General features: G+C 34.3%; 1 protein-coding gene across 10 annotated transcripts in view; it reads left to right on the forward strand.

Moving 5' to 3' along the window:
• The first annotated feature begins 803 nt into the window (after positions 1 to 803).
• Positions 804 to 26744, forward strand: part of shi (dynamin-1 shibire) — a 32690-nt gene continuing 6749 nt past the window's right edge. For 3 of the 10 annotated variants that reach the window (XM_089714182.1, XM_089714175.1, XM_089714181.1), the window contains exons 1-16: positions 1738 to 2015; positions 3540 to 3613; positions 3815 to 3964; positions 14048 to 14251; positions 14582 to 14774; positions 16433 to 16642; positions 17192 to 17399; positions 17798 to 17935; positions 18216 to 18373; positions 20353 to 20397; positions 21574 to 21680; positions 22124 to 22311; positions 22721 to 22840; positions 24687 to 24896; positions 25218 to 25452; positions 25819 to 25972. In XM_089714182.1, the coding sequence (XP_089570308.1) occupies positions 1852 to 2015; positions 3540 to 3613; positions 3815 to 3964; positions 14048 to 14251; positions 14582 to 14774; positions 16433 to 16642; positions 17192 to 17399; positions 17798 to 17935; positions 18216 to 18373; positions 20353 to 20397; positions 21574 to 21680; positions 22124 to 22311; positions 22721 to 22840; positions 24687 to 24896; positions 25218 to 25452; positions 25819 to 25972 (2558 nt within the window). In that variant the 5' untranslated portion in view covers positions 1738 to 1851. Of the gene's footprint in view, positions 983 to 1736; positions 2016 to 3539; positions 3614 to 3814; positions 3965 to 14047; positions 14252 to 14581; positions 14775 to 16432; positions 16643 to 17191; positions 17400 to 17797; positions 17936 to 18215; positions 18374 to 20352; positions 20398 to 21573; positions 21681 to 22123; positions 22312 to 22720; positions 22841 to 23076; positions 23092 to 23533; positions 23567 to 24686; positions 24897 to 25217; positions 25453 to 25818; positions 25973 to 26744 lie in introns of those variants that run through there. The other 7 variants (XM_089714183.1, XM_089714184.1, XM_089714176.1 and 4 more) reach the window with 7 other exon arrangements.

Genomic DNA, 26744 nt, shown 5'->3' on the forward strand with positions numbered 1-26744 from the left:
GCTTATAAGCGCTGGTAATCCGCGCAGGAAAATATATGAACAACAAACTTGTCGGCGCCGATCAGCGCTTATAAGCGCATGTTCATATATTTTCCTGCGCGGGTTACCAGCGCTTATAAGCGCCGATAAGCGCTTATAAGCGCTTATAAGTTTCAAGCTTTCTTTCTGAATACGCCCATAGAGTATAGTAATATATTATATTGGAGAGAGATCAAGAGCGGGGTATTTTATACTTCATGATCTAAGATTTTATGTTATAAAAATAAAACTAGATTGTGGCTGTGAGGTGGCTGTTTTTTACAATTTGCATGCAAGTGCACTAATTGCAAATGCGTGTTCTATAGTCTCCTCCATATTCAATCGAACATATAAATTTAACCATGAAAAATTCGTCTACCCTTTGATTGCCGCGAATACACAAATATCAAGGCGAAAAGTAAATGCACTTTTCACATATGCGTGCATGTTCCTTATGTAGCCTTACTAATCGTTTCGCACGAATATGCAAATGTATTATTTAGGATTTCGTTTGACTTTTAATATTGAAGCATAATAATTAATAAAGCTAAATAGATACAGTATTGTAATAATTATGTTTGAATGAAGTAACTGAAACTTTTTTTTTTAATTGTTAACGTATGCTCTTTGAGGTTCAAACTTCAACCCAAGATATTAGATAACTAGGTAAATATAATATTCAGCTGCCCAGTTCTACGCTTGCGCAATAGGAATATCGTCATATTGATGAACGAAAATCAGTAGGTGAAGATCTTTGAAGAAGTGCAGAATAAGGAGGAGATCGAATATATCCGGCAGCCATGGCCGGGAATATGGGGATGGAACAATTGATTCCAATTGTTAATAAGCTCCAAGATGCTTTCACGCAACTGGGAGTTCATATGCAATTAGATCTACCCCAGATTGCAGTCGTTGGTGGACAATCTGCAGGAAAGAGTTCAGTACTTGAAAATTTTGTGGGCAGGTATGTAGTAATATATTTTTTTGCCCCAAATCCTTTTTTCCCTAATATTACTTCAAAACTGCTGAAATAGGCGATACCGTTATGTGGCTTCGTTACGTTTTAAGTATGACTAAAAAATAGCATGCACGTAGATTCTATAAAAAATCATTTCGAGCCTTATACAAGGAATTTGTTGAGTAATATAATTTATAAAAAAAATAAGAAAGTCCTTTTTGTATGAACCTTTTAGTCCAATATTCAAATACATTTTTTTTAATTTCATAATTTTCATAAGTATGTGAGTATAATATAGACCTCATTGAAAATTTATCAAAAATACATATTTTTCTCAATAAATTAAACGACGTGCGTAATATTTGGTAGTACATATTTATACATCATAGTGGCCTATATTTATTGCGCATGTCACGCAGTATTGATTTTGTAAACCTTGAAAAAACTTGCTTTTATTTCTGCAAAATCTGTATCAAAATCATATTTTTTGATTATTATAATATGCGAAGAATTGTGCGAAGAGTTCGGACAATTATTTAATAATTTTAAGTAGGTACCTACAAAAAAAAAATCCGGAGCCGGATAAAATTAAAATCCTTCTATCATTTATTCTATAGTATGTTGCAGTATATATAGTTTGTTGTATAAAATTAATAATTTGCATTAATATATCGACATATCGACTATATATTGAAATAACAGAAATAATTTTCATCCTTCTATGTTTGACATTTATTACGAGAAACGGAACGTAGGTTGCCATAACCACCCACCAACCACCATATTGAAAAATATATCAGTTTATCGATGATGTGAAGTCTCGATGATGAATTAGTGATTGTGATATTGGTGAATATTGATGTTTCTCAGCAAAAATGTCTGGAAATTTTGGAATGCAACAGCTCATACCCATTGTCAACAAATTGCAAGATGCATTTGTTCAAATGGGTGTGCATATGTCCCTAGATCTACCACAAATTGCGGTAGTGGGTGGTCAATCAGCAGGAAAAAGTTCAGTGTTAGAAAATTTTGTCGGCAGGTGAGATTTTCCACTATGAAAAAATGGAACACGGTTAAAAGACAATACAAATCTGAATGCTTTGTCCGTTCAGTTACAATATCCGAGTCAATTTAAAGTTTTACAAATAATTTAAATTTCAATGAAAATAATGTCAGTACTAAAACTCATCAAATGTACTAGCTTTAAGACAAAGCCTTTGTTGATTGTAAAACTTCAGGGGTTAAAAATCTTTAACAATTTAAAAACTGATCAAAATATTTCTGTCTATACATTTAAACAAGTACCTAATATTAAGGGAGACAAATTTCTTTTTTTTATAGTTCACAACTATCTGATGTACAAAATAACTTTATAATAAAGGTATCAAACTAATTCTAGATTATTAATTGAGGACTAGATGAGTTCTAAATTATTATGTTATACCCTTTATCATACAGATAATTCCCAAAGTGAACAATTTTTACAAAGTAAACAAATCTCATTGAAACAATAAATGTTTGTAATTATTTATGAGAATGAAATAAAATATCCATTGAAAACTTTATTTATTATACATTGTACACCTCCAAAAGGTTGTGACAGAATATTAGACTTATAGACTGTTTAAGACAATGGTTTGGAAAATCTAGTATACCTACATGGATTTGTCTGAGCAAAGAAAAAAACTACTTCTCTGTTTATATTCATTTTTATCTTGTTTGTAATATGTTGTCTCTTTATACTTTTTATCTTATATTTCCACACCTGAAATTATGAGGTTGTCTTTCTTTCTATCTACAACAATTAGGTATTCAGTCATTTTTAATAAATTTGATAGTATCATGGATATGATGCTTAACTATGAATAATGGAGTAAAGTATAGGAAGTTATTCTCTTATCAGTTGACATTATTTATATTACTATTTGTCAATTATCAATATGCTTGTTGACCCCTATTTAAATTCATGAATGAAAGCTTTATAATCATCAACACATCTTGTGAAGTACATCTAAATTATATTTTGATTATTAAATGATAAAAAATACGGTTTTTCTTCTTAGATTCACTTGCATCTAGATTGTAAATTTGAATCATACTCAAATTCACCTTCCACAATCCACCAGAACACAAAAAAAAAAAAATAATATTAAAATTGGTTCAGTCGCACACATACAGAAGATAAATATTAAATTGAATTTAGTTTCTCTATGTGTAGGTATATTAAATTTTCTGCTTACTTCTCCCAATTGAACAAATATTCATAGAGTATTTACAGCAATATGATGTATAAATTTCCTCTTTTGAAATATGTATTATAGAAGACTATAATTGAAAAATGTCATGTTTCGCTATACAAAAGGGTTATTTTTATATACATTTTTGTTTTTACCAAAAAAATGAGCCTGTCATATACCTCATCAAATTATATAATTATTATCTAACAACAGCAGTTTCACATGCATTTTACTTGAATAAAAAGTTACAGACAACAAAAGTTAATTTATCCCCATACAAAATTTCGTTAACACAATGATATGTTCAAATTGTATTTTTCTTATAGGGATTTCTTACCCCGTGGATCTGGTATTGTAACCAGACGACCATTGATTCTACAATTAATAAATGGAAATGCAGGTAAGGTCTATCAATCCTCTTAGTATATTATTAAAATTGTTAATTAAATATTTGTGGTTTTATTTTGTAAAATCAAGATATTTTTTGTTCATTCATGTACAAAACTGTTTATTTGTGGTTGAGATTGGATAACAGCCCATAACATAGTCAATAGAAATATGAAATAGTAGCAATATGTCTATTGTATTATTTTGTTTTTAGAATATGCCGAGTTCCTGCATTGCAAGGGCAAAAAGTTCACAGACTTCAATGAAGTACGTTCTGAGATTGAATCTGAGACAGATCGCATCACTGGATCTAACAAAGGCATTTCCCCAGTGCCTATCAACTTGCGAGTCTATTCGCCAAATGGTAAGTAGTTTTTTTTATATTTGATTCAATAAGTGTGCAAATCTCTTACTCTATCATGAGAGAAACATGAAGTTTTCTTTAAATAATTTGTAAAATTTTATGGTATGGTATGATATGGTATTATTTTTATAGGTATGGACACAATTTGACTTTTATTGAAACTAACCAATTTCATTTAATGGTTCTTTAGAACTGATTAATATATGTTTTCTGCTTAAATAAATATTTTTACACTTTTCATATTATAGTCAAATGAAATCAATGAAATATATATTTTTTATTCACCTCTGAATAATGTTTCATGTTCGAAAATGCTAGCTAGATGCATAGTTTGGGATTTATGCTATGGATATAGCCATGTATGTATGCAGTAGAGAGATTATCCCGACCTAGGGAGAGCGCAACCATAATATACGGTACTTGTTTCTGAGATTTCCATATATAGACACTTAACACGACAAAATATTTATTTCCGCTATGTCGCAAATTTTATCGCAATAGGTACGTATTCCAAATAAGGATACGACGATTGTATAATACGATTTGTACTAAAGGTCCGATGTCAAGTGTGTAAATGAGGTCACTCATGATATGCACCTTAGTGATTTTGATTCGTATGTTCGAACTTCGTATCAATTAAACTCTAATTGAATGCTATGCAGGTCACCCTCTCGCCCTTGAGGGCACAGCATCATTTTATAAATGCACAAAAAATTAGTTTTGTATACTTACGCGAAATTTTGCACGAAATGGGATATGATTTTTTCATGAAGTAATTTTATTAAATGAATAATCCATTTGGAAGAATATTCTTTTAATGTTGGAGTTAATTATTGTCACAATTGTTTTAAAGCTTTTTTTTAATGTATAATATTTTTTGTTCGGCTCGTTGCCGGGAATCGATTCCTCAAGGCATGAACATTTGTAAAGGAATCACCTTTTATAAAACATGCTACCTAAGTGGTATTGAAATAAGTAGACAAGAGATTATAAATGACGCCATAAATGGTATAATCTAAGTGTACAATGACTCAACACCATCATATTACACTTTACATATATTTATGATGCTTAATCGGAAGTGTGTGTTTAGAGATAATTTTGAATCGAAATACTCAAAGATTACACGATAATTATAATTACATGAATCACGGTAAAATCAAAACTATGTTACAAAAAGGAATGGTTTTCTTGATAACTAATTGTATGATTCTTAGTATATCTGTCACAGGCACAGTATTACAATATATTTGTACTGTGTCACAGGTTAACATAGTTGGTTTAGGTGCTCTTTCTCGATTTTATGCAAGGGATAACTATGCGATCGTCTGGTAGTTTTGCGTGACTACAATTCATTAATATCTTAAAGGATGATGAGTTCTTAAAATTTTAATGCTAGGTAGACTCCTAAAGTTATCTACTATATAAAAATACTAGCGACCCGCCCCGGCTTCGCACGGGTGCAATGCTGATATGTACTAAATACACTACAGAAAAATTGTGAACGTTGTATAGGTATAAAAATATAGCGGCCCGCTCCCGGCCTCCGGCATCGCACGGGTATAAAATACATAGCCGGGCGGCCGCAAACGCTACGTCCTGCAATTTTTAAATCTGTAATATCTTCGAAAATATTCACTTAAATCATACGGTGAATGTATCCATGGTATTTAATTGGTTAAGGATTAATGCTGTATTGGTTAAAATCGCTTCGAAAATTAGCCATTATTTGTCGTAAAAAGTAAATGACAAAAAAAAGTTATTGTGGGTTATCCATAAGAGATAGACATATACCATCGCGGACTTTTCTGTAGACCTTTTCAATGTGTATAATACTTAGTACATTATTTTGATAAAACTCGTAGGGTTCAGCCTGCGTTTGCAATGTAAGCGGAATAAATGTAATTTTTTACGACATCACATTAGAAACCTCAAAAATAACAGTACTTCTCCACTACTTAATGGATCTTATTATACATATAAACCTTCCTCTTGAATCACTCTATCTATTAAAAAAAACCGCATCAAAATCCGTTGCGTAGTTTCAAAGATTTAAGCGTACAAAGGGACATAGGGACATAGGGACAGGGAAAGCGACTTTGTTTTATACTATGTAGTGAAGTCGTATAGTCCGGGATACATCGCCCATTTTTGCAAGTGATTACTATCAAGCTAATTTTTCGTGAGTAGCTTTATTTTGATGAGATGCCCAATAATTTCATGTACAAAACTCTCGATTGTGGTAGCTACCAGAGGAAATAAGGATAAAATATTTTGATTTGATGGTTCTCAAATATTAATTACTAACTGAATGTTTTTTTTTGTTCAATCTCAAGATAATTATCTAAATTATTCGAAAAAATATTTGTCCTACAAAATCTATGGTTTGATCAAAGAGTCCCCCTCTCCAATGTGTATCGATAACGAAGTCATCATAAATGATTACTAACCAGCTGATTTTTTTATTTTCACTTATTTAATACTTATTTAATTCAACAGACATATTGTCCTACAAATTGCGTAATAAATATTTGAGAACCGTCAAATCAAAAATTTTTATCCTTGTTACCTCTGTAAGCTACCACAATCGAGAGTTTCGTACATGAAATTATTGGGCATCTCATCAAAATAAAGCTACTCACGAAAAATTAGCTTGATAGTAATCACTTGCAAAAATGGGCGATGTATCCCGGACTAGTAAGTTTTCCTTCCTGACGCTATAACTCCAGAACGTACGAACCGATTTCCACGGTTTTGCATTCGTTGGAAAGGTCTCGGGCTCCGTGAGGTTTATAGCAAAGAAAAGTGTCTATGGTGGCGAAACGGAGTTCGCCCGGTTTGCTAGTACCTAATATAAATGATATTCATATGTCATTACTAAAACAGGAAAGGTTATGTATTAGTTACATTGTCATGTAATTAAAACCTTGATTCTTTAAGTACGAACATAATGAGATTGTGAAAGATTAGTGAGCAATATTTATTATGCAAAACAGATGTCGGATGCGATTCTGACCTAAATGTATTATCAATAGCACTATATCGCAAAATAATTATAATTGTTCGTACCCATACATTTTATGGGATATGAAATTTATTTTATGAATGAAAAAGTATTTGGAAAATATATAAATTTATCATATAGTTAAACATATAGGTACCTAAGTAATGTTGGTATTTGCAAAATTAAACAAAGCTTAGCTATTTTTCATATGTGTAAGAACGAAAAAAATAAAGTGTGTCCATAATTTTAAACGTGAAAATTGCTAGATTCCAGCGCAAGGCTGTGGTCCTACTAGTCTTTTTTGTAAACTAAAACTTTTTTGGTTACAATAATTAAAACTGCGTCAAAAATAATGGCTTTTTTTTACATCTATTGGGTTTTTATTCATCGCGGATACGGTGCACATCAGTGGATTGTTTTAAAGTAAAAACAATTTACTGTATTACGTATACTAATTTTACGTAAAATTCTATATTAGTCACGCTATCTATGGCTTTACAAATGTTATGAAGACCATGATATTCAATTTACCGTTTTGAATACTGCTAGGAATTATGAAGCATATTAATGAAATTTTTATTTTTTATTTATTTACAATCGTGATCTTTAGTCTACAGTTTGATTTATTTGATAAGAGATAAGCCTCGTAATGTTTACATTTCTTTGTGATAAATACCTATTTACGGTGGAAATACAGAAGACCTTTCTTTCTTATATTATATAGCTATAGTAATTCTATTGAACACATGTTTTATTCATTTTATTTTTCATTTGTATGTTGACACAAAACAGAAGCACAAGAGTGTTATCTTATCTCTTGATACAATGATGTAAGAAATACAAAACTGTTTCTGAAACATTCTAGATGAAAATTAAAACTGCATCGTGTGAACTGGATATTTATTAAAATACTTATTAATGAGTGTCAAATAATTCAAATATTACTTTATACTTTTGCGAAACGTGAGCGATACATAAAATATGTCACAAAGATATGGGTATAGAACCATCGAAAATGTAAATATATATGTATTATTGCAATGAATGCTACCCAAATGTTTTCAACCCCAGCCCCGGTAAGAAACCGGCATATCGTTATATTGGACCTTAGCAGTAAAATTGGTGTAATTTTTCAAAAGTTGAACCTTCCCCCTTTGAATTTCAGCAATTTATTCATTGGTTCATATAAAAAAAATATATGGATGATGACGAATTTATTGCACTTCAATTATCTAAAAGTCCGCGGTAGATGAAATGTAGTGTCATGAAATATTGATGAAAAGCCCGATTGTTTCGTTTATAGCGCATGCGTGGAATTTATTGCGTTTTAGATTTAAAGGGCAGCTCCATGCGAATCCGACTGCCGGATCAGGGATGAAAATACACTCACCGGCACGGAATCTTGGCCACTTACAAATTTGCCAATAAAAAAAGTTTGAAGTGTTTTTCACGATTTTTTTGTATGCAGATATGTTAACATATTATTTGTTAAATTTTATGGTAAGAAATCATTAAGTTTGAGAATAAACTTTTACCACTTTTTAAGAGTTACTCGAAATTTGTGATTTGTGCGGTTAAGCCGAAGTTACGAATTGTTCGTATTAAATTTTTTTCGATATCGTTAATGCCGTTTTAAGACATTGTTATTGTTGTACTATAGTCAATGATCATAACAAACAATAAAAAATGCCGTTAACATCTGAACAACCTGCTCAGGCCATCATAATGTTAGACCAATGACTGCCGCAATGTAAAGTACCTAATGTACAGTACGTACCACGTTCAGCAATGCACTATGCATGGAGAAGATACCAGGAGACTGGCAGCTACACGTGCAGACCAGGAAATGAAGGCGTGAGGTGCACATCAGCTCGATAAGACCCGTTTATTGTTCAAGAGATACTCAGAAATGGCTTTCTGACAGTTTTTGAGATACGCCACCGGCTCTAAAACACCAGGATAATCAATGTGAGTGAGCAATCGGTGAGAAGACTAATGAAGGAAGTTAATTTGAAGGTTTGCAGACCAGCACGCCGTCCAGAACTCTTCAGACATCACAGAGAAGCACGTCTTCGTTTTGCACGAGAACATGAGAACTGGACCCACAGCCAGTGCGCTCGTGAGGTGTTCACAGATGACTGCTAAGGCACTTTACGAGCTTCTGATAGCCAAGAGTCAGTATAGAGGAGACGAGAAGAGAGGTTTTCACCCATCACCACACTCAAACTGCGATTTTTCATCGAGGGTCAATAATGGTTTGGGGAGGTATAAGTTCCGATGCTCGCACAGAGTTAGTTATCGTAGATAATGGCTTAAATTTGATCAGGTACATCGAGGAAATTCTCCAGAAACATGTTCAGCCCTATTACAGGTTTATCAGTGAAGAAAATTTGCTACTAATACACTATAACGCATGTCCGCGTGACGTACGATGCGTTTATGAGAACGTTCAAGAGATTATTATTGAAAAATTAGAGTGGCCAGCTCGTAGCCCGGATCTTAATCCAATAGAACACATCTGGGACATGCTTAAAAGAAACATAAAGTTCGATTCCAACCCAGCACCAATGTTAGATGAGCTTAGAAATACAGCTGGGGCCGTTTGGTACACTATAGCTCAAGTGGACATCAAAAATGTCTTCTGGAGTATGTCAGACTGGATGCAAACAGTGTTCAAGGCAAGAGAAGGAAACACCCTATATTAAAAGGTTCAATTTTTTTTTATGGGAACGTTCTTTCTAATTTTTGTGCATTTTTGAAGAAATCATTTAAATTTCACATGAAAACCGTAAATTCTTGTTTAATTCATATCTACGCGGTAGTACTTCTTATAAACTTCCAATTATTACTAAAAGTTAGTAAAAACATTAAAGTAACTAGTTTTGATTAAATTTTTATTGAATTTTGTAGTAGAAAAGAAATAGTGTTATTTTACGCAAAAATTTCAAGTGGCCAAGATTCCGTGCCGGTGAGTGTAGTATTGACTATCAATCAATATGAGTATCTTATTCTTTTTTGCGTAATTGTAAATCGTCCACCTAATTATGAATTACGTTAATTCTAGGAATTACATTCTGAAATGCGTTCATCATATGCTTCAATAATATATAATTATTTTTCCTTTGCTTTATAGTCCGTTTTCTTATGGGAAAAGGTATACATTTTTGAGTAAAGCAATGCCATTTGGTACGAATGTTGTACTCGTCCACCTAAGCCCAAATCGCCTGGTAGCCAGTGTCTACTCCCCGGCAGAAGGGAGGGAGGGGGGGTTATAGAACAGAGCGCCCGGCGCTCGGAAAAAAAATTCTGGTGGATTCATTTGGCCCTTTGAGTCGAGTTTGGTGTCGTAATCAGGTAACTAGATAAAATAAATAATAAATAAATAAATATTATAGGACATTATTACACAAATCGACCTAGTCCCACAGTAAGCTCAATTAAGGCTTGTGTTGTGGGTACTAGGCGACGATAAATATAATATTTAATAAATACATATATAGATAATAACACCCAGACCCAAGAACAAATAATTGAGTTCATCACACAAATATTTGCCCTGACCGGGGATCGAACCCGGGACCGTCGGCTCAGTAGGCAGTTACTTTACCACTGCGCCAACCGCGTCGTCGAGATGATGCCCGATTCATTCCCCATACCAGTTTTTTAGGGTTCCGTAGCAAAATATGTCACAATCTTTAAAATAATAAACTTTTGGCAGTGGCAAAATCCAAACAAACCAGTATATTTTTATATTTTTGTATGAAACTTGTTTTATAAAAAAATACTGTCTGAAAGGCCATTTCATGCAAAAAATAAAAACATTAACATGTAACATATATCTTACCATTTTCAATGTGAAATAAATTATAGAAAGTACAGGAACGTTCGTCAGCGCAGCGTAGGGGACGGCTAATAGACCCGAAAAATAAGCAATAACATAAAACAAAAACCAGTCAAGTGCGAGTCTGACTCGCCCATCGAGTGTTTCGTACTTATTTGTCCTATACCATGTTATCTTGTCTGGTAGGACCTGGTTAACTGAAACACACACACTTTCGTCTTTATAATATTAGTGTGATTTTTAATCATCTTTAAATTATAAATGAAGTCAGGTAACATTGTTAAAAATAAAGATATATAATAATAGAACGTTTTTGTATTAATAATAATGACAACCACCTCCACAATTATACTATAATTCGGTACATTTGAGCTGGCGTATAAACCACTTCATTCTGGAATTGCAAGATTTCACGCACCGACATCTTATCAATTCAAAGCTTCTCTTTTCTTTTTATTTCAGATGGGCAAGGAATATTTAGATTTTTTTAGGTCCCTAAATAGATACAGCCTGTAAAACTGCCTTTAAGGTGTGTTGTTTAAGGGCAGCTTCTGTGGGAAGCAAATTTTCGATTTGCCTGTCCGTTTTTGTTAAAAATTTGTTTGCGACCCTCATTTACTGTCACAGCGGGGCACAATGTGAAAAATAAACATGTACTTATAATAATTATAAAAAAAATATAAGTTCTGGATAAGAGTATCCTTAAAATATCGTGACCGTCCTTACCTATCATGCATTGTAATCACAAACTTTTCAATTTCACTGTCTGCATATTTGCCACTGTAAAGTGCTTCAAATCCTCGTGTGCCATTCGGATATGCCTTCCATACCTCAAATACATGTGTATAGTAGTTAGTTAGTAGTTAGTAGTAGTTAGTTAGTAGTACATAGTTCTTTTAGACCTTCTAGCTTTGGAACACACGATATAGTAGTAGTAGCCAAAATAATGTTAAGAACAGTCGACAGATATGGCTAGTACAGAATATCATGTATTCCAAGCTAAAAGGTCTAAAAGAACTATAGGTACACATGCATTTGAGGTATGGAAGGCATATCCGAATGGCACACGAGGATTTGAAGCACTTTACAGTGACAAATATGCAGACAGTGAAATTGAAAATTTTGTGATTACAATGCATGATAGGTAAGGACGGTCACGATATTTCAAGGATACTCTTATCCAGAACTTATATTTTTTTTTATAATTATTATAAGTACATGTTTATTTTTCACATTGTACCCCGCTGTGACAGTAAATGAGGGTCGCAAACAAATTTTTAACAAAAACGGACAGGCAAATCGAAAATTTGCCTCCCACAGAAGCAGCCCTTAAACAACACACCTTAAGTGCAGTTTTACAGGCTGTATATATTTAGGGACCTAAAAAATCAAAATATTCCTTGCCCATCTGAAATAAAAAGAAAAGAGAAGCTTTGAATTGATAAGATGTCGGTGCGTGAAATCTTGCAATTCCAGATTGAAGTGTTTTATACGCCAGCTCAAATGTACCGAATTATGTAACTGTGGAGGTGGTTGTCATTATTATAAATACAAAAACGTTCTATTATTATATATCTTTATTTTTAACAATGTTACCTGACTTCATTTATAATTTAAAGATGATTAAAAATCACACTAATATTATAAAGACGAAAGTGTGTGTGTATCAGTTAACCAGGTCCTACCAGACAAGATAACATGGTATAGGACAAATAAGTACGAAACACTCGATGGGCGAGTCAGACTCGCACTTCACTGGTTTTTGTTTTATGTTATTGCTTATTTTTCAGGTCTATTAGCCGTCCCCTACGCTGCGCTGACGAACGTTCCTGTACTTTCTATAATTTATTTCACATTGAAAATGGTAAGATATATGTTACATGTTAATGTTTTTATAATCTGCATGAAATGGCCTTTCAGACAGTATTTTTTATAAACCAAGTTTGATACAAAAATATAAAAATATACTGGTTTGTTTGGATTTTGCCACTGCCAAAAGTTTATTATTTTAAAGATTGTGACATATTTTGCTACGGAACCCTAAAAAACTGGTATGGGGAATGAATCGGGCATCATCTAGTTACCTGATAACGACACCAAACTCGACTCAAAGGGCCAAATGAATCCACCAGAATTTTTTTTCCGAGCGCCGGGCGCTCTGTTCTATAACCCCCCCTCCCTCCCTTCTGCCGGGGAGTAGACACTGGCTACCAGGCGATTTGGGCTTAGGTGGACGAGTACAACATTCGAACCAAATTTCATTGCTTTACTCAAAAATGTATACCTTTCCATACAAGCATGCCCATAAGAAAACGGACTATTAAGAGAACGCTCGCGTCACACACATTGTAATAAATATAAAATAACTTATAACTAGATTGTTTTGTTTCACTTATTTACCTTAAATTTAAATCATTAAGTCTTAAGGTCAACGGCCGAATCACGCTCCAGTGAGAAGTTCAAGTTTCTATGTCAATACAATAAAAAGATACGGAGTGACGCGTTTTCCTTGGAACTGAGTCATTCACAAAATATCCGCTTACTTGTACAAATTACTATCAATACAATGAATGAAATGGTGGCCTATTTAAAACTTAATAAATCGATTCAGTTCATATAACAATTTAATTCCAATATATCTTTCACAAGTTCATAATTTATTTCAAACTAGCGGTCCGCCCCGGCTTCGCCCGTGGTACATATTTACGTTTTCTCTACACAAGAACCATCCTTGTTCTTCAAGGAATATAATAAAAAAAGAATTATCGAAATCGGCCCACCCGTTCACGCGTGATGCCGTGAGTCGTGACCAAGAAAAACGGGTTTCATTTTTTTATATATATATATAAAATTGAAAATGTTATATAGCTATATAAAATTTTCAAGTTTATAAGTTCACTCGTAATAGGTACAGCCTACAGGGTATAATATAATTGCGAGAATAAATCCAACTAAAAACATAAAGTATTATGTACAGAGTAGTATGCACTGAAACTATTTCATACATTCCCTACATGTTTTTTTACTGGATTATACAAATTGCCGCTAATACAGACACACATTCGAATTTATTACATAACTAATGCAAACATGTACACTCGGGTCTAGATCACAAAGAAGCAAATTGCAAATGTTTTATAGCGTTTATGGTCGTTAGTTTTCAGTGAACTTTTAAAACTTTCATGCAAAAGAGACGAAGAAGAATGAACTACATGTTTACTGAATCAATTATTTTCAGTACTCAACTTGACGTTGATCGATTTGCCCGGCCTCACGAAGGTGCCCATCGGCGACCAGCCCATAGACATCGAACAGCAGATCAAAGCCATGATCTTCCAGTTCATCAAGCGCGAATCCTGCCTCATTCTCGCTGTTACACCAGCCAACACCGATCTGGCAAACAGCGATGCCCTTAAACTTGCCAAAGAAGTGGATCCTCAAGGTAATGTCTCGTTTTTTTTGCAGGTTTTCCACTGACCTTACGCTATGATGTAACCGGGTTTCCGCTAATTGTATGACTACTCGAATACAGTGATTAGCAAATTCAATTTGTATCTTTTTGTGTGCTATTGATATAATTTTTACGTAATATTTTAATGTATCTAATTCGACATCTTCAATAATGTCTGTTATAAAGAATCAAACGGTAAATATTTAAAATCCTTTCTAGATATCCAACATAAGCCGTTAATTATCTTAAATAAATAGACTTCTTTTGCTTTTATGTAATTATTATGAAATATATCATAAACTAAATCGAGAATACTTGTAGGTCTGCGCACAATCGGTGTGATTACCAAGCTGGATCTCATGGACGAGGGCACGGACGCGCGCGACGTGCTCGAGAACAAGCTGCTGCCGCTGCGGCGCGGGTACATCGGCGTCGTCAACCGCTCGCAGAAGGACATCGATGGCCGCAAGGACATATCCGCCGCTCTGGCTGCGGAGAGGAAGTTCTTCCTTAGGTGAGATGATTCTACAGTTTGATAATGGATATAGCAGGCTAAGCTGGATATTATGGACGAGGGTACGAATGCGTGTGACGTGCTCGATAACAAGCTGCTGCATACTTAATTATGCAGGGCTAGATGGAAAACTTCATAAAAAACGTTTAAAAGCATGCTGGTGCATATTGTAATGTAAACTACAAATTGATAATAAGAGGTTTTGTCCTAAAATAGTAAAGACGTATAAACGATTATTATCATACCTACATGCGTTGTAGATTTTTTTAATGAAAAAAATAAAGACGTAAACATGTATGATTATTTATTTACACACTTTCGGTCTTTGTAAAATGCGCCTAATATAAAAAAAAAAAACGTATAAAATAGATTTTATCAATATTGAACTCTGTATTGGATAAACAAAATTTAAGCGTTGTTCATTGATCGCGCACCGGTTTATTATTGTTTTCTTATCGGTTCACGCCGCATAGCAAGAAATATGTTTGTTTTTATTCAAGTCAAGCAATGATAATACGTAGTATTAAATTTTTATTATCTGTAACCAAGCGACAACCGTATTTGAATTGATAGTGTGAACTAAATGTTTATCTGTCTGGATCTATATTCTGAATTGCAGTTAATATAATGCTATTTATAATAAAGATAATAATGCAATTAAATGTGATTTAGAATAAGTAAATAATTCAATAAATAAATTTCACGATAGATGAATTTTAGAAATTCGCTAAATTAATTAGGTTATATTAATTTACATGTTTATGAAGCGAACAAAAGTAAAGATTTTGTAGCATTCATTATACCAATGTATATATGTATTGTATTTTTCAATTGGACTTTAGTTACGACGAATCAGTGGCGACATGGCTCACGCCCACTTACTACTTCTATCGGTTATCATTACATGAATGATTGGGACGTTATTATATGCGTGTATTTCATTTAAACATCTTATGGTATTTTAATATTGCATTATGTATTTTGAAAATTAGTAGAGATTTGAAGGTGTTTTATGCATTATATCAATTTGATAAAGCAAAGGAGATGCTTCAGAGAGATTAAATTTTTGAAAGGAAATAAAAGTAAAATGAGAAGCGTCGTGATTATAAATAATACTGAAAAGATACTGAAACCACCAGCGCTACTGAAACATAATTCCATTTAATAATATACATTGTTATGTTAAACAAATATAAGAGAATGTGGTGTCTATAAATCAATAAGCGATGACGTATTTTCGTTTACCATATGTAAACGCCTTCTAAGTATATCGGTCTTCGAGTTTTAATATACTTCTTGAATGTTTACTACATCATGAGTCATGGCACGATAATTTTTATCAAGTGTTCTTAAATTAAAAAAGAATGTAATTTTGTTGTTACTTTAAAAAACGGTGTAACTATTTTTGATTTAAGATTTTAACAATACATTTTACACTAAATCAGTTGCATCTGTTTACTAACTAGTTGCGATTAAAAACAATAGTGGCCCTTGTTGTGTTTAGCTCGTATTTCAGTTAAGATGACAAAAAATTTGCATCAAAAAGTAACAATTAGACTAACAGGGCCTTTAACCAATATAAACTTTGATTACCTTCACGTACTTTCTATTACTTACTTTATACATACACTATAATTAAAATAACATATACCTTCCAGCCACCCATCCTACCGCCACATAGCCGACCGGCTTGGCACACCGTACCTGCAGCGAGTGCTCAACCAGCAGCTCACGAACCACATCAGAGACACGCTTCCAGGTCTAAGGGATAAGTTGCAGAAGCAACTGTTAGCGCTCGAGAAGGATGTGGAACAGTACAAGCACTTCCGACCTGATGATCCGTCTATCAAGACTAAGGCTATGCTGCAGTGAGTTGCTTTTTTTGTGGGAGTTTAAAGTAGCAGATTAAATGTATGATTATAAATTTATATATCTAGATTTTTTTCAATATATTGAAATATTGAAGATTATTATATTTTTGTGTTAAGTGGATTCAGAATTTTTAAATAATAATTATTTATTTTCTGGGGAATTTTGTCAGCGCCTTTCTTATGTACAGGTAAAGATGTGATAGTGTGTGTAGGTTTTGAATGATTTTCATTGTTTTAATGTTGTCCTTCAAATAACTGTACAAGTTTAACATTCCCAGGATTTAATAAAACTGAATATTCCTTACTTGTTATTTGTTAATTTTTTTAATTATTATTTCCCTTTACCTACTTATTACTAATGCAATTTGCATGATATAAAGAAGTGTAATTTAACTTTGGTAAATAGTGTTATGCTACAGGACAGTTATTTATTTGTTTTGTATAAAAAAAAACGACACACAACAAAATGTGAACATAACATGTTAAAACTAATAAAAATTTAAAGTTGAAAAAGTTATATAATATCAAAACAATTATCCGCAACAGAATGATCCAGCAACTGCAAACAGACTTCGAGAGAACGATCGAAGGTTCTGGATCGGCGCAGATCAACACGAACGAGCTGTCGGGCGGTGCCAAGATTAACCGCTTGTTCCACGAGCGGTTTCCATTCGAGATTGTAAAAATGGAGTTCGATGAGAAGGAACTGCGTAGGGAGATCGCTTTCGCTATCCGAAATATTCACGGTATTAGGGTAAGTGATTCTTCATGTTTGCTCAATTAATCAGTATTTTAAGCTGAACTTGATGATTTCCTGATTATAAATAAATCTTGTGGCATGCAGTGAAATTCTTTCTTATACAATCAATTACTCAAATACATATATAGATGTTTAAGAAAACCAAATTAGATCAGCTCGCCCTAAAAATATATTGCCAATAACTTCTATGTGTGGTCCAAAACTAAAGAGATTATAGCTCCGGACTGCTGAAGCTGAAGCACTATGTGATAATAAATTAAAAAATAATGTGCTGCAAGTTCGCCTATCATCAAACTTTATTAATATAGTAAAAAAATCAAATTGCATATATTATGTTGTGAAAACATTTCTTGACTTCATAAAATAATAATTCTTTATCATGTCTCTTGTAGGTTGGTCTATTCACACCCGATATGGCGTTCGAAGCGATTGTAAAGAAGCAGATCGCTCGACTAAAGGAGCCTTCTCTCAAGTGCGTTGATCTCGTCGTGCAGGAGCTCTCCAACGTAGTGCGCGTCTGTACGGAAAGGGTATGTATAAGACACATACAAGTTCATACTATAAACATAGTGTCTATAAATGGCAAATGCGAACGTTGCGACAATTTATCACCATTATATTATGTGTATCATTTAACCCATTGATTGAGCCCCAAGTGGCTCGATCGGTCCCAGACACAATAGATTTTCTATTGTGTCTGTGGTTCCGGGCCCCCGGGGTCCGAGTTATTAAGATGAAATTCATTGATGCCAAATGTTCCATTGAATAAAAATACAATCGTAGTAATAATATAAATCCATTTATTTTCAGATGTCCCGCTACCCACGCCTCCGCGAAGAGACGGAACGCATCATAATGTCGCACGTGCGCTCCCGCGAGCAGCAGTGCAAGGACCAGCTCGTGCTGCTCATCGACTGCGAGCTGGCCTACATGAACACCAACCACGAGGACTTCATCGGGTTCGCCAAGTGAGTGTGCCTGCCGCGTGTGTAAATATTTCAATAGTGTATTGTACAAGGAAATTAATTGGTACTACCCAATAAGTGAGAGGTGGTCTGCTTTCCAAGTGAGTACATTTTTTTTTTGGTAACGGAGAGGAAATCTTCGAATGATACTCCTTCTTTTGAGGAAAAAACAGAGGATGTGGGTGTACCTGCAATAAGTGAAAGTAAGTTTAAATAATGTAACATATAAGGGAATTAATTGGTGCTGTTCAGATTCAAGATATTATAGTCTTCAATTGGGTTTGCCGTGTGAGTATATTCACAGTAAACTGCGTTTAAATAAGTCGCCATAGTTCATCTAACACAAGGGGACTAATTGGTACGTGCGACAATCGTTTGTTTGGGTTAAAGTAAGTGTGTGGCATGATTTTATTGTAACATTAAAAGCCATCTGAATGTAATAACTAATAAGTGTACTTGGTGCGCTGCACGTTACAAAAAATGGACATGTGCTTTTCCAAAGTAAACATGTTGGTAAATTACAAAGCAAAAGCGATTCGCAAGATCGCTCGCATTCGATACTCTGCATATTCAGAATATTCTTTCCTTAGAGCGTATACGCACTATGCGGGTAACCGCATTGCGGGTAGCCGTCCGGCTGACCGCAAGCACAATTATGTACGTAATATTCATTTCTATGCGCACTGTGCGGTCTGCGGTAGCCGCATCGCAGTGCGTATAGAAATGAATATTACGTACATAATTGTGCTTGCGGTCAGCCGGACGGCTACCCGCAATGCGGTTACCCGCATAGTGCGTATACGCTCTAACACAAAAAATTTGGAGGCTGCTTCAAGGATAACTTTGCATGCGAGATACCGATAGAGTTTGTTTTAAGGTTAAAACAAACTCTATCGGAGTTTATGCATTTGTTGCTGTTAGATGATAACTGAAGTGATAATGCTAGTCTTTTATTTGACAATTCATTAATTAAATATCTCAATTATATTTGAAAAACGTGGAAAATGTGGAAAAGCGTGGCTCACGTGTTCATTCAGCAATCTTTACATCGCTTTCTTATAAACTAGGCTAAAATCATACTTCAACATTAATTACCAAATGTTTCCGTGCTTCAATTGCATGACTGTATTTGAACAGTTAGGGTCTATTTTTATGTTTATACTTTTTTCATAAATCAAGATATTGTTTTAGGAGACAATTTTATTTAAGTATAAATTTATGAGATATATAATTTTTCCTCACTTATTATATTCAACAGGATAGATACACTTTTACAGATATCTAATATTTCTACTTATAATAATTAATAGCCACATACAATAATTTTAATACTATACATATTCAAATATTAAATAAAGGTATTATTATGTTTGGAAAATTTAATAACATTATAAAAATTATACTACTCACATAAAAATGGAAAAATGAGCTGGCGTGTCAACTGATCGCTTAATACTTACATTTTTTTAAAAGTTAATTTACTATCATGCCTACATACATACATAATCACATGTACATTGTATTTATTGCACAGAACATAGATCAAGGTATTATTTATCATCATCATATTTTATATGTATGAAGTATTACATTCAACAAATACTTTTAAGCTATTGCATAGCTTCTATCGCGGGCCTTGAGCGCGGGGGCCGAATCCAGAAATTTAGTAACGAAAAACCTCACGCTCCCCACTCCGACGGGCACGGAGGTGTGGCTTGAAGGCATTGCATGCAATAGCTTTACCGCGGCAGTCCCCGAGTGCCACACGTCTTTTTTTTACTCCACGATCACGTGCATCTTCTTGTTTTGTTTTTTACAAGACACGTGCGTTAAACTTGATTCAATCATATTAAAATTGATCCTTCCAAGGTATATTTGTTAGATTCTGTTTTTTTTTGAAGAAAATGTCACGATTTTCGGTGGCGTTTTCTTTTCTATCTCGATCCATGTTCTGTGATCTAATAGCTCTGTTATTTTTACAGCAAACGACGGCACACATCTTATAATGATGTTGATGAAAATAATCGGTTAGTAAAAATGATATTACCGACTAATAATGTATATTGTTACAAGCTTTAAACCGTGGTTTCACCCGCGCTCACGTGTTTTTTTTACTGTATTTTTTTATCGGATATATTTTGAACTTTAAATAAAGTTTTTGACAGTTCTATAACACTCGACCTTTTTATATTTATGAAGTAAGATGTAAGCAAAAGTAACATAGTCTTCATGTTTCATAAAATAATCACTCAAAGGCACCGTAACTTGTTACTAAGGAGCGGCCAAACCTATAACGTCACTTTTTGCACTTTTCATATCTTGAAAGAGTTTATTGCTTCATAACAATTACAAATGAATAATGAATTATTTACGTATTTAATTAATATAATTATCATTTAATAAATTAAAATTCATGCTTGGTACAAGTTATTGAATTTTTCTGACCATAATGAAAACCATGCTGTAATTCATGTAATCTGTATGACTCATACCACAATTAAAACCATCAAACAACTGATTTTTAGTATTCAACTTCCCAGTAGTTTTTGCGTTTTAGTCAAACAAACAGAAACTTTTCGTTGAAACGTGGTTTTACATCCGGTACAAACCATAAAACTAAAAGTGTGTGTAACACAGTATTTTACATACAGTCAGTATAAAGTTATTTTATATAAAATGTATAAAATGTACTACCATTTGAAGACTGCCCATTAGAAAAGGTAAGATCAAGCATCTTAGTCACTCTATGATTATTTCTATTATTTTTAGATTAAACATTTTTAATAATTGTACGAAGACACTGTCACTAATTGCGATTTTCGAAGATAAAAAATGTAAAATATTTAAATGGGTAAATTTATGATATTGGTTAGATGTTTGTTTCTCGTTTACGCAAAAGCTACTGGCTCGATTTAACTCTATAGTTATAAACACTAAAGTTCATCTGCTAACTGCTTTTAGTGTAGATTGTATCCCATTTCGATAGAATCTATAATCATTTGCTAGTTGAAAACGATGTGCTTCTTATTAATAAAACGAGGGTCTTATACTCTTTCCTACGTTAGAATGTTAGGGTAATCTTTAAAAAAGTCTTACCAATATTATAAAATAGAACTTTTGATTTTAAATAATTGGCTTTGTTTTCATTAGCCCAATTTTTAGAAGTTTATCCGTACAGTATATAATGTGATTTTAATTTACAGCGCACAGAATCAGTCTGAAAATGCGGCCAAATCAGGTCACCGGGCGCTCGGGAACCAAGTCATCAGGAAAGGGTACATGTGCATACACAACTTGGGAATCATGAAAGGTAATTTTGAGTCCTTTTGAAGGTTATATTTATTGCCTTTTACTATGAAATAAGTTTAAAATAATATATGTTATAAAATAATCTCTCAATAAAAGAAACACTCAATTTTAAACTAATGAAACATTTTGCCTCGTGTAACGTTAGAAAAATGTTCATATTAAAAGATCAACCCTTTTTATGTTTGCTTCACAAATGCATTAAAACATCTTGGTAATTGGAAAGTACGGAGTGCACTATTGTCCAATATTCGCAAGTCGTCGTGGAACGTCAAGGATCATGTCAAATGTCATTTACTCGAAAAACCATTTTGGATAACGCCTATTTTAGTCATGATAAATAACATCTATGACGTCATAATAAGTCGCGTACTGGTTCCGATTCTTTTTCGTACATTAAACCACCCCCTACCTTACGGGTATTGAATATCGGCGCGTTCCGTCCAGGAGGCTCCCGCGACTACTGGTTCGTGCTCACGTCGGAGAGCATCTCGTGGTTCAAGGACGAGGAGGAGCGCGAGAAGAAGTACATGCTGCCGCTCGACGGGCTCAAGCTGCGCGACCTCGAGCAGGGCTTCATGTCGCGCCGGCACATGTTCGCGCTGTTCAACCCGGAGGGCAGGAACGTGTACAAGGTACCCATATGTTTAAGAAAAATGTAACTTTTACAATTCTTAATTATTACTAAAAAAATATGTAGAAGTTCCGACGAAAATGAAATTGCTCTTTGACAAAGATTACATTAAATAAGATACAAATCTGAAACAAGGAAAAAGGAGAAGAAGAATAAAAGGCTTTGTGTGCTATATGGATTGTGTTTCTATCTCATTATGTCTGACTGGTTTGGTTCATAAGTTAGTATAACACGGAAAGGTTCAGGGTTAGATTCCTTCTGGACACAAATAATAACATAGATTTCATTGTTATTATTTATTCGTTCAGAGTTCTATTATCCTGAAAGAGTAGAAAAGCAGAAGAGGCACAACATCTTTCCAATAAAACCACAACATTACTTAAACTTAATTAGTAATTTATTTTCGACAGGATTATAAACAACTGGAATTGTCATGCGAAACCCAAGATGACGTAGATTCCTGGAAGGCGTCGTTCCTCCGAGCTGGTGTGTATCCCGAGAAGACTTCAGAAGCGGCCAACGGTGAAGAGGTATGTCCTAACCCCACAATATTCTGCCTGTCGTATTTATTTTACTCTTTCTTCCACCTTCCTCTCAATATTCTCTTTACTTTTTCGATCCCATAGTTCTTAGCTTATAGCATAATATATTGCTTTATAATTAACTATATTTATATATATTTATTTAACTATTTGATTTTTAATAGTATGTACTTACCGTCAGTGACTTGATATACAATAATCTATTGTTTTGCCATGCGATACAGGGCGAAGGAAACGAGGTTTGTTGTAACAGGCTTGATTTTGTTTTGATAGTGCACATATTATATCATACTATACTAACTTGTAATTCATTGTTTTATATGGATATCTGATTTCAAGAGGAGTGTAAGTCGAATCTTATGCATAAGTTTTTCAGCTATCTATTTACATATAATTATTGATACGCACATTGTATATTCTATTTTACCGCTAATAGACGCATGTAACCCTCAAATGTAGCGCCACTCGTGTGAAGTACTCTTTTTATCATGTGTGTTTGGATCTTTGCGCATTTTCACATTTTTTTTTTAAATATTTTTTTTGATATGAAATTTTTAGCACAAAAAATAATTCTTAAACTATGATGGGAAATAATAATTAATTAGGAAAGTTTTTGAATTATCTTTTCTTGATGTGTTTTTAATTGTTTGTTTTAGCATCTTTTGTTTTTTTTATTTTTAGTTTATTCTGCCTTATCCGGGTTCAAATAAGAAAGTAAGTCGTTTCCAATCTTTGTGCTATGGACTGAAGATGTATATAGGGTGTGATGCGTTGGCATATGAAGTTTAAAGTTTGTGAATGCATGTTTAATAATTATTTTGTATTTGCTTTGATTTATCGAAAAGTTTTGGGCAGCGTAACGGGAGACTATATAAGTATAGTATCTATATCGATTATATTTGGAACTTTACTATAATGTATTCACATTGATCATCATTTAATATATATCCATATAGGCTGCAGGTTTATTTTGAGGGTTTTAGGTTAGCTGTTTTTAGAGGACGTTACAAGTGCGTTTTAAAATCAATTAATGCCATAAAACAAAAAAAAAATAACAACCACAAGCTTATTAATGCATGAGTTTGGTTGAGCAAAGGCTTAGTTTATGATTTAATTAAGCCAATATCATAGATCACATTGGATAACCTATAGTCATCATTGTAGATCAGCCGCTTGTAGATAAGGGTTTTGTGCGTTAATCCCAGGCTTTTTTGATAATGCTCGTTGACGTGTGGAACGTCTTAAGATTTACAGGAAATCAGAATTTATATATTGAACAAGATGTAAGGATTCTCGTTTTCTGTCTTTATTATAATACACATTAATTTCAAATAGATTACGCCACAGTCACAGTTACAGTTGTTACAATTTCAACCTTATTAATTACTGTTTACAAAGCTAAGACAAGCAATCGATAATTTGTAGTACATTATAATTGTGTTACACTCTAACTTAAGGTTCAATGTCTACATTATTATACATGTATTTTTTCAAATACATGAAGTTTTCATAATTCTAGTCATTCAGAAAGTAATACAAACCCAAAAACTATAAATACGAAACGCATACCTCCATATACATATAGTACACGTCACAACGGTTTTGTAGACAAAAGTTTCATATAGTTGTTATTAGCAACAAAACGATTAAATACATCGTTCCGGATATAGCTGACAATATCGTGACGGGTAGTACTCGCATACACACAGCACACATGCATAATCGTATGTTACGTTAGAAAAGTCGTGTCGTATCGTCATAACTCATCAAAGAGGAGGTCATTTTCACAATTTTAAATAGTGTTTTTACTCTATGGTTATTTGATTTCTTACAGAATTCCGACTCGAGCGGCACAAGCAGTATGGACCCGCAGCTCGAGCGGCAAGTGGAGACGATCCGGAATTTGGTCGACTCGTACATGCGCATAGTGACCAAGACCACGAGGGATCTCGTGCCGAAGACGATCATGATGATGATCATTAACAATGCCAAAGACTTCATTAACGGCGAACTGCTTGCGCATCTGTATGCGTCTGGTGATCAGGTGGGTTAAAAAATAAAGAGCTATTGTAAAATTTAGTTTTGCAGTAAATTTGTGCGTTGAGAAAGTGTTATAGACTTTTTAACGTCTTGAAACCACATAATTTTATAAAATTATTTAGCTACAGAATCATGCTATTCCATTCGTTAATATACCGTCTCATGAAGGTTTTCAAACTTGTTTATTTTCAATGAGCTACTTGCTAAAACTCAAATACCTTTCGAACTGTAGGCGTAGTTTCTTGTCTAAAATAAGAAAGGTTCATAATTTGCATTCCGTAGAGTCTATTTATACATCTTTATAACTCATTTACGTGTGGCACAGTCGCAAATGATGGAGGAGTCGCCGGAGGAGGCGCTGAAGCGCGAGGAGATGCTGCGCATGTACCACGCGTGCAAGGAGGCGCTGCACATCATCGGCGACGTGTCGATGGCCACGGTGAGCACGCCCGTGCCGCCGCCCGTCAAGAACGACTGGCTCGAGAGCCGCCTCGACTCCAACCCGCGCCTGTCGCCGCCCTCGCCCGGCGGCCCGCGCCGCGCCGCGCCGCCAATGCAGAGTGAGTGCATGCTTCATATTCCGTTGCTCCATCGTTTATCTTTTTATATTGCGTAGTTGAGCACAATAAATGGATGTTGCTCTCATTGATTCATCTATTAATAATAACGATCGTCCAATCTGATTGAGTGCATACTTTGTTATTAATATAAAAGAGGAGTAGTATTTAAACTCGAATGGAAACTGTTGACAAAGTGATAATCATGATTTAATGTCTAATTTTATGTATAACTGGCAATTAAAAATATTTATTTAATAACAATATTTAAAACTGAATAGCATCGATCATACCAATAAATGATATTTTTCATATATACCTTGTTAAGTTAATGTATTCCTTCACTTTAATTAATTTTATTTCTCGCAGGTTCGCTAGGGCAGCGCGGCGCCCCCCCGCAGCCGGCGGGCGGCGCCGGGCGGCCCGCGCCCCCGCTGCCCTCGCGGCCCGGCGGCGCCGCCCCGCCCCCGCCCGGCTCGCGCCCCGTGCCCGGAGGCGGCCTGCCCGCGCCGCTCATACCCACGTGAGTATACACACACACACATACCCACACATATTACACAAACACACGTACACGTAAATGTTACACGTATGTACAGATGAGTGACACATAAACACTTGACACATGAGCGTTAGGATCACAGAATACATAATAAGCTAAACGCTACAGAACGGACACTCTCCGCCTCCCGCCAAACTTAAACACTTACCTCACCCCGCACGATCAGGCTAAAAATGGTCCACATTTTTCTACAAGGACGATACGCAACGAAGATTGACAACATTAATCAAATTGACTAAAAGTAATTTTATTATTTTGGATTTGTGATAATTTTGTATGGAGTGTCCGGGGTGTGGTATAGGTACAAGTTACATGTGTAGGTACACATGAACAACACGCACACATATACAGATAAACCACTCGCTTAATACAAGTACACATGAGTGACACGCACACTCACATGTGCCACACGCGTATACTTCATGTACACACGCACACATACACAAATAATATACCCGACCATAAGTTGGCACACAAATACGCATAATCGTATACATGCAGAAACAAACATACGTTTACACGTCTAGTGACAAATATATACACATACATGTGCAGGAATTTGTATACATACGCAGCCATGTAAATGTTCAAATACGCGTGTACACAGCAAATTTATTACGCGTAGGTACCTAGTTTTGAAAAATAATATGTAGTTGCAAATCCGTCGCAAAATATATGAACGACAGATGCTAATTGATAAGTATATAATCATAAAGGGATTGAATCCAAGGCC

The sequence above is a fragment of the Colias philodice genome, chromosome 3 (genome assembly GCF_061535455.1).
Source record: "Colias philodice isolate Cphi_HAF_F1 chromosome 3, ilColPhil1 Martin Lab GWU primary, whole genome shotgun sequence".
Taxonomy (NCBI): domain Eukaryota; kingdom Metazoa; phylum Arthropoda; class Insecta; order Lepidoptera; family Pieridae; genus Colias; species Colias philodice.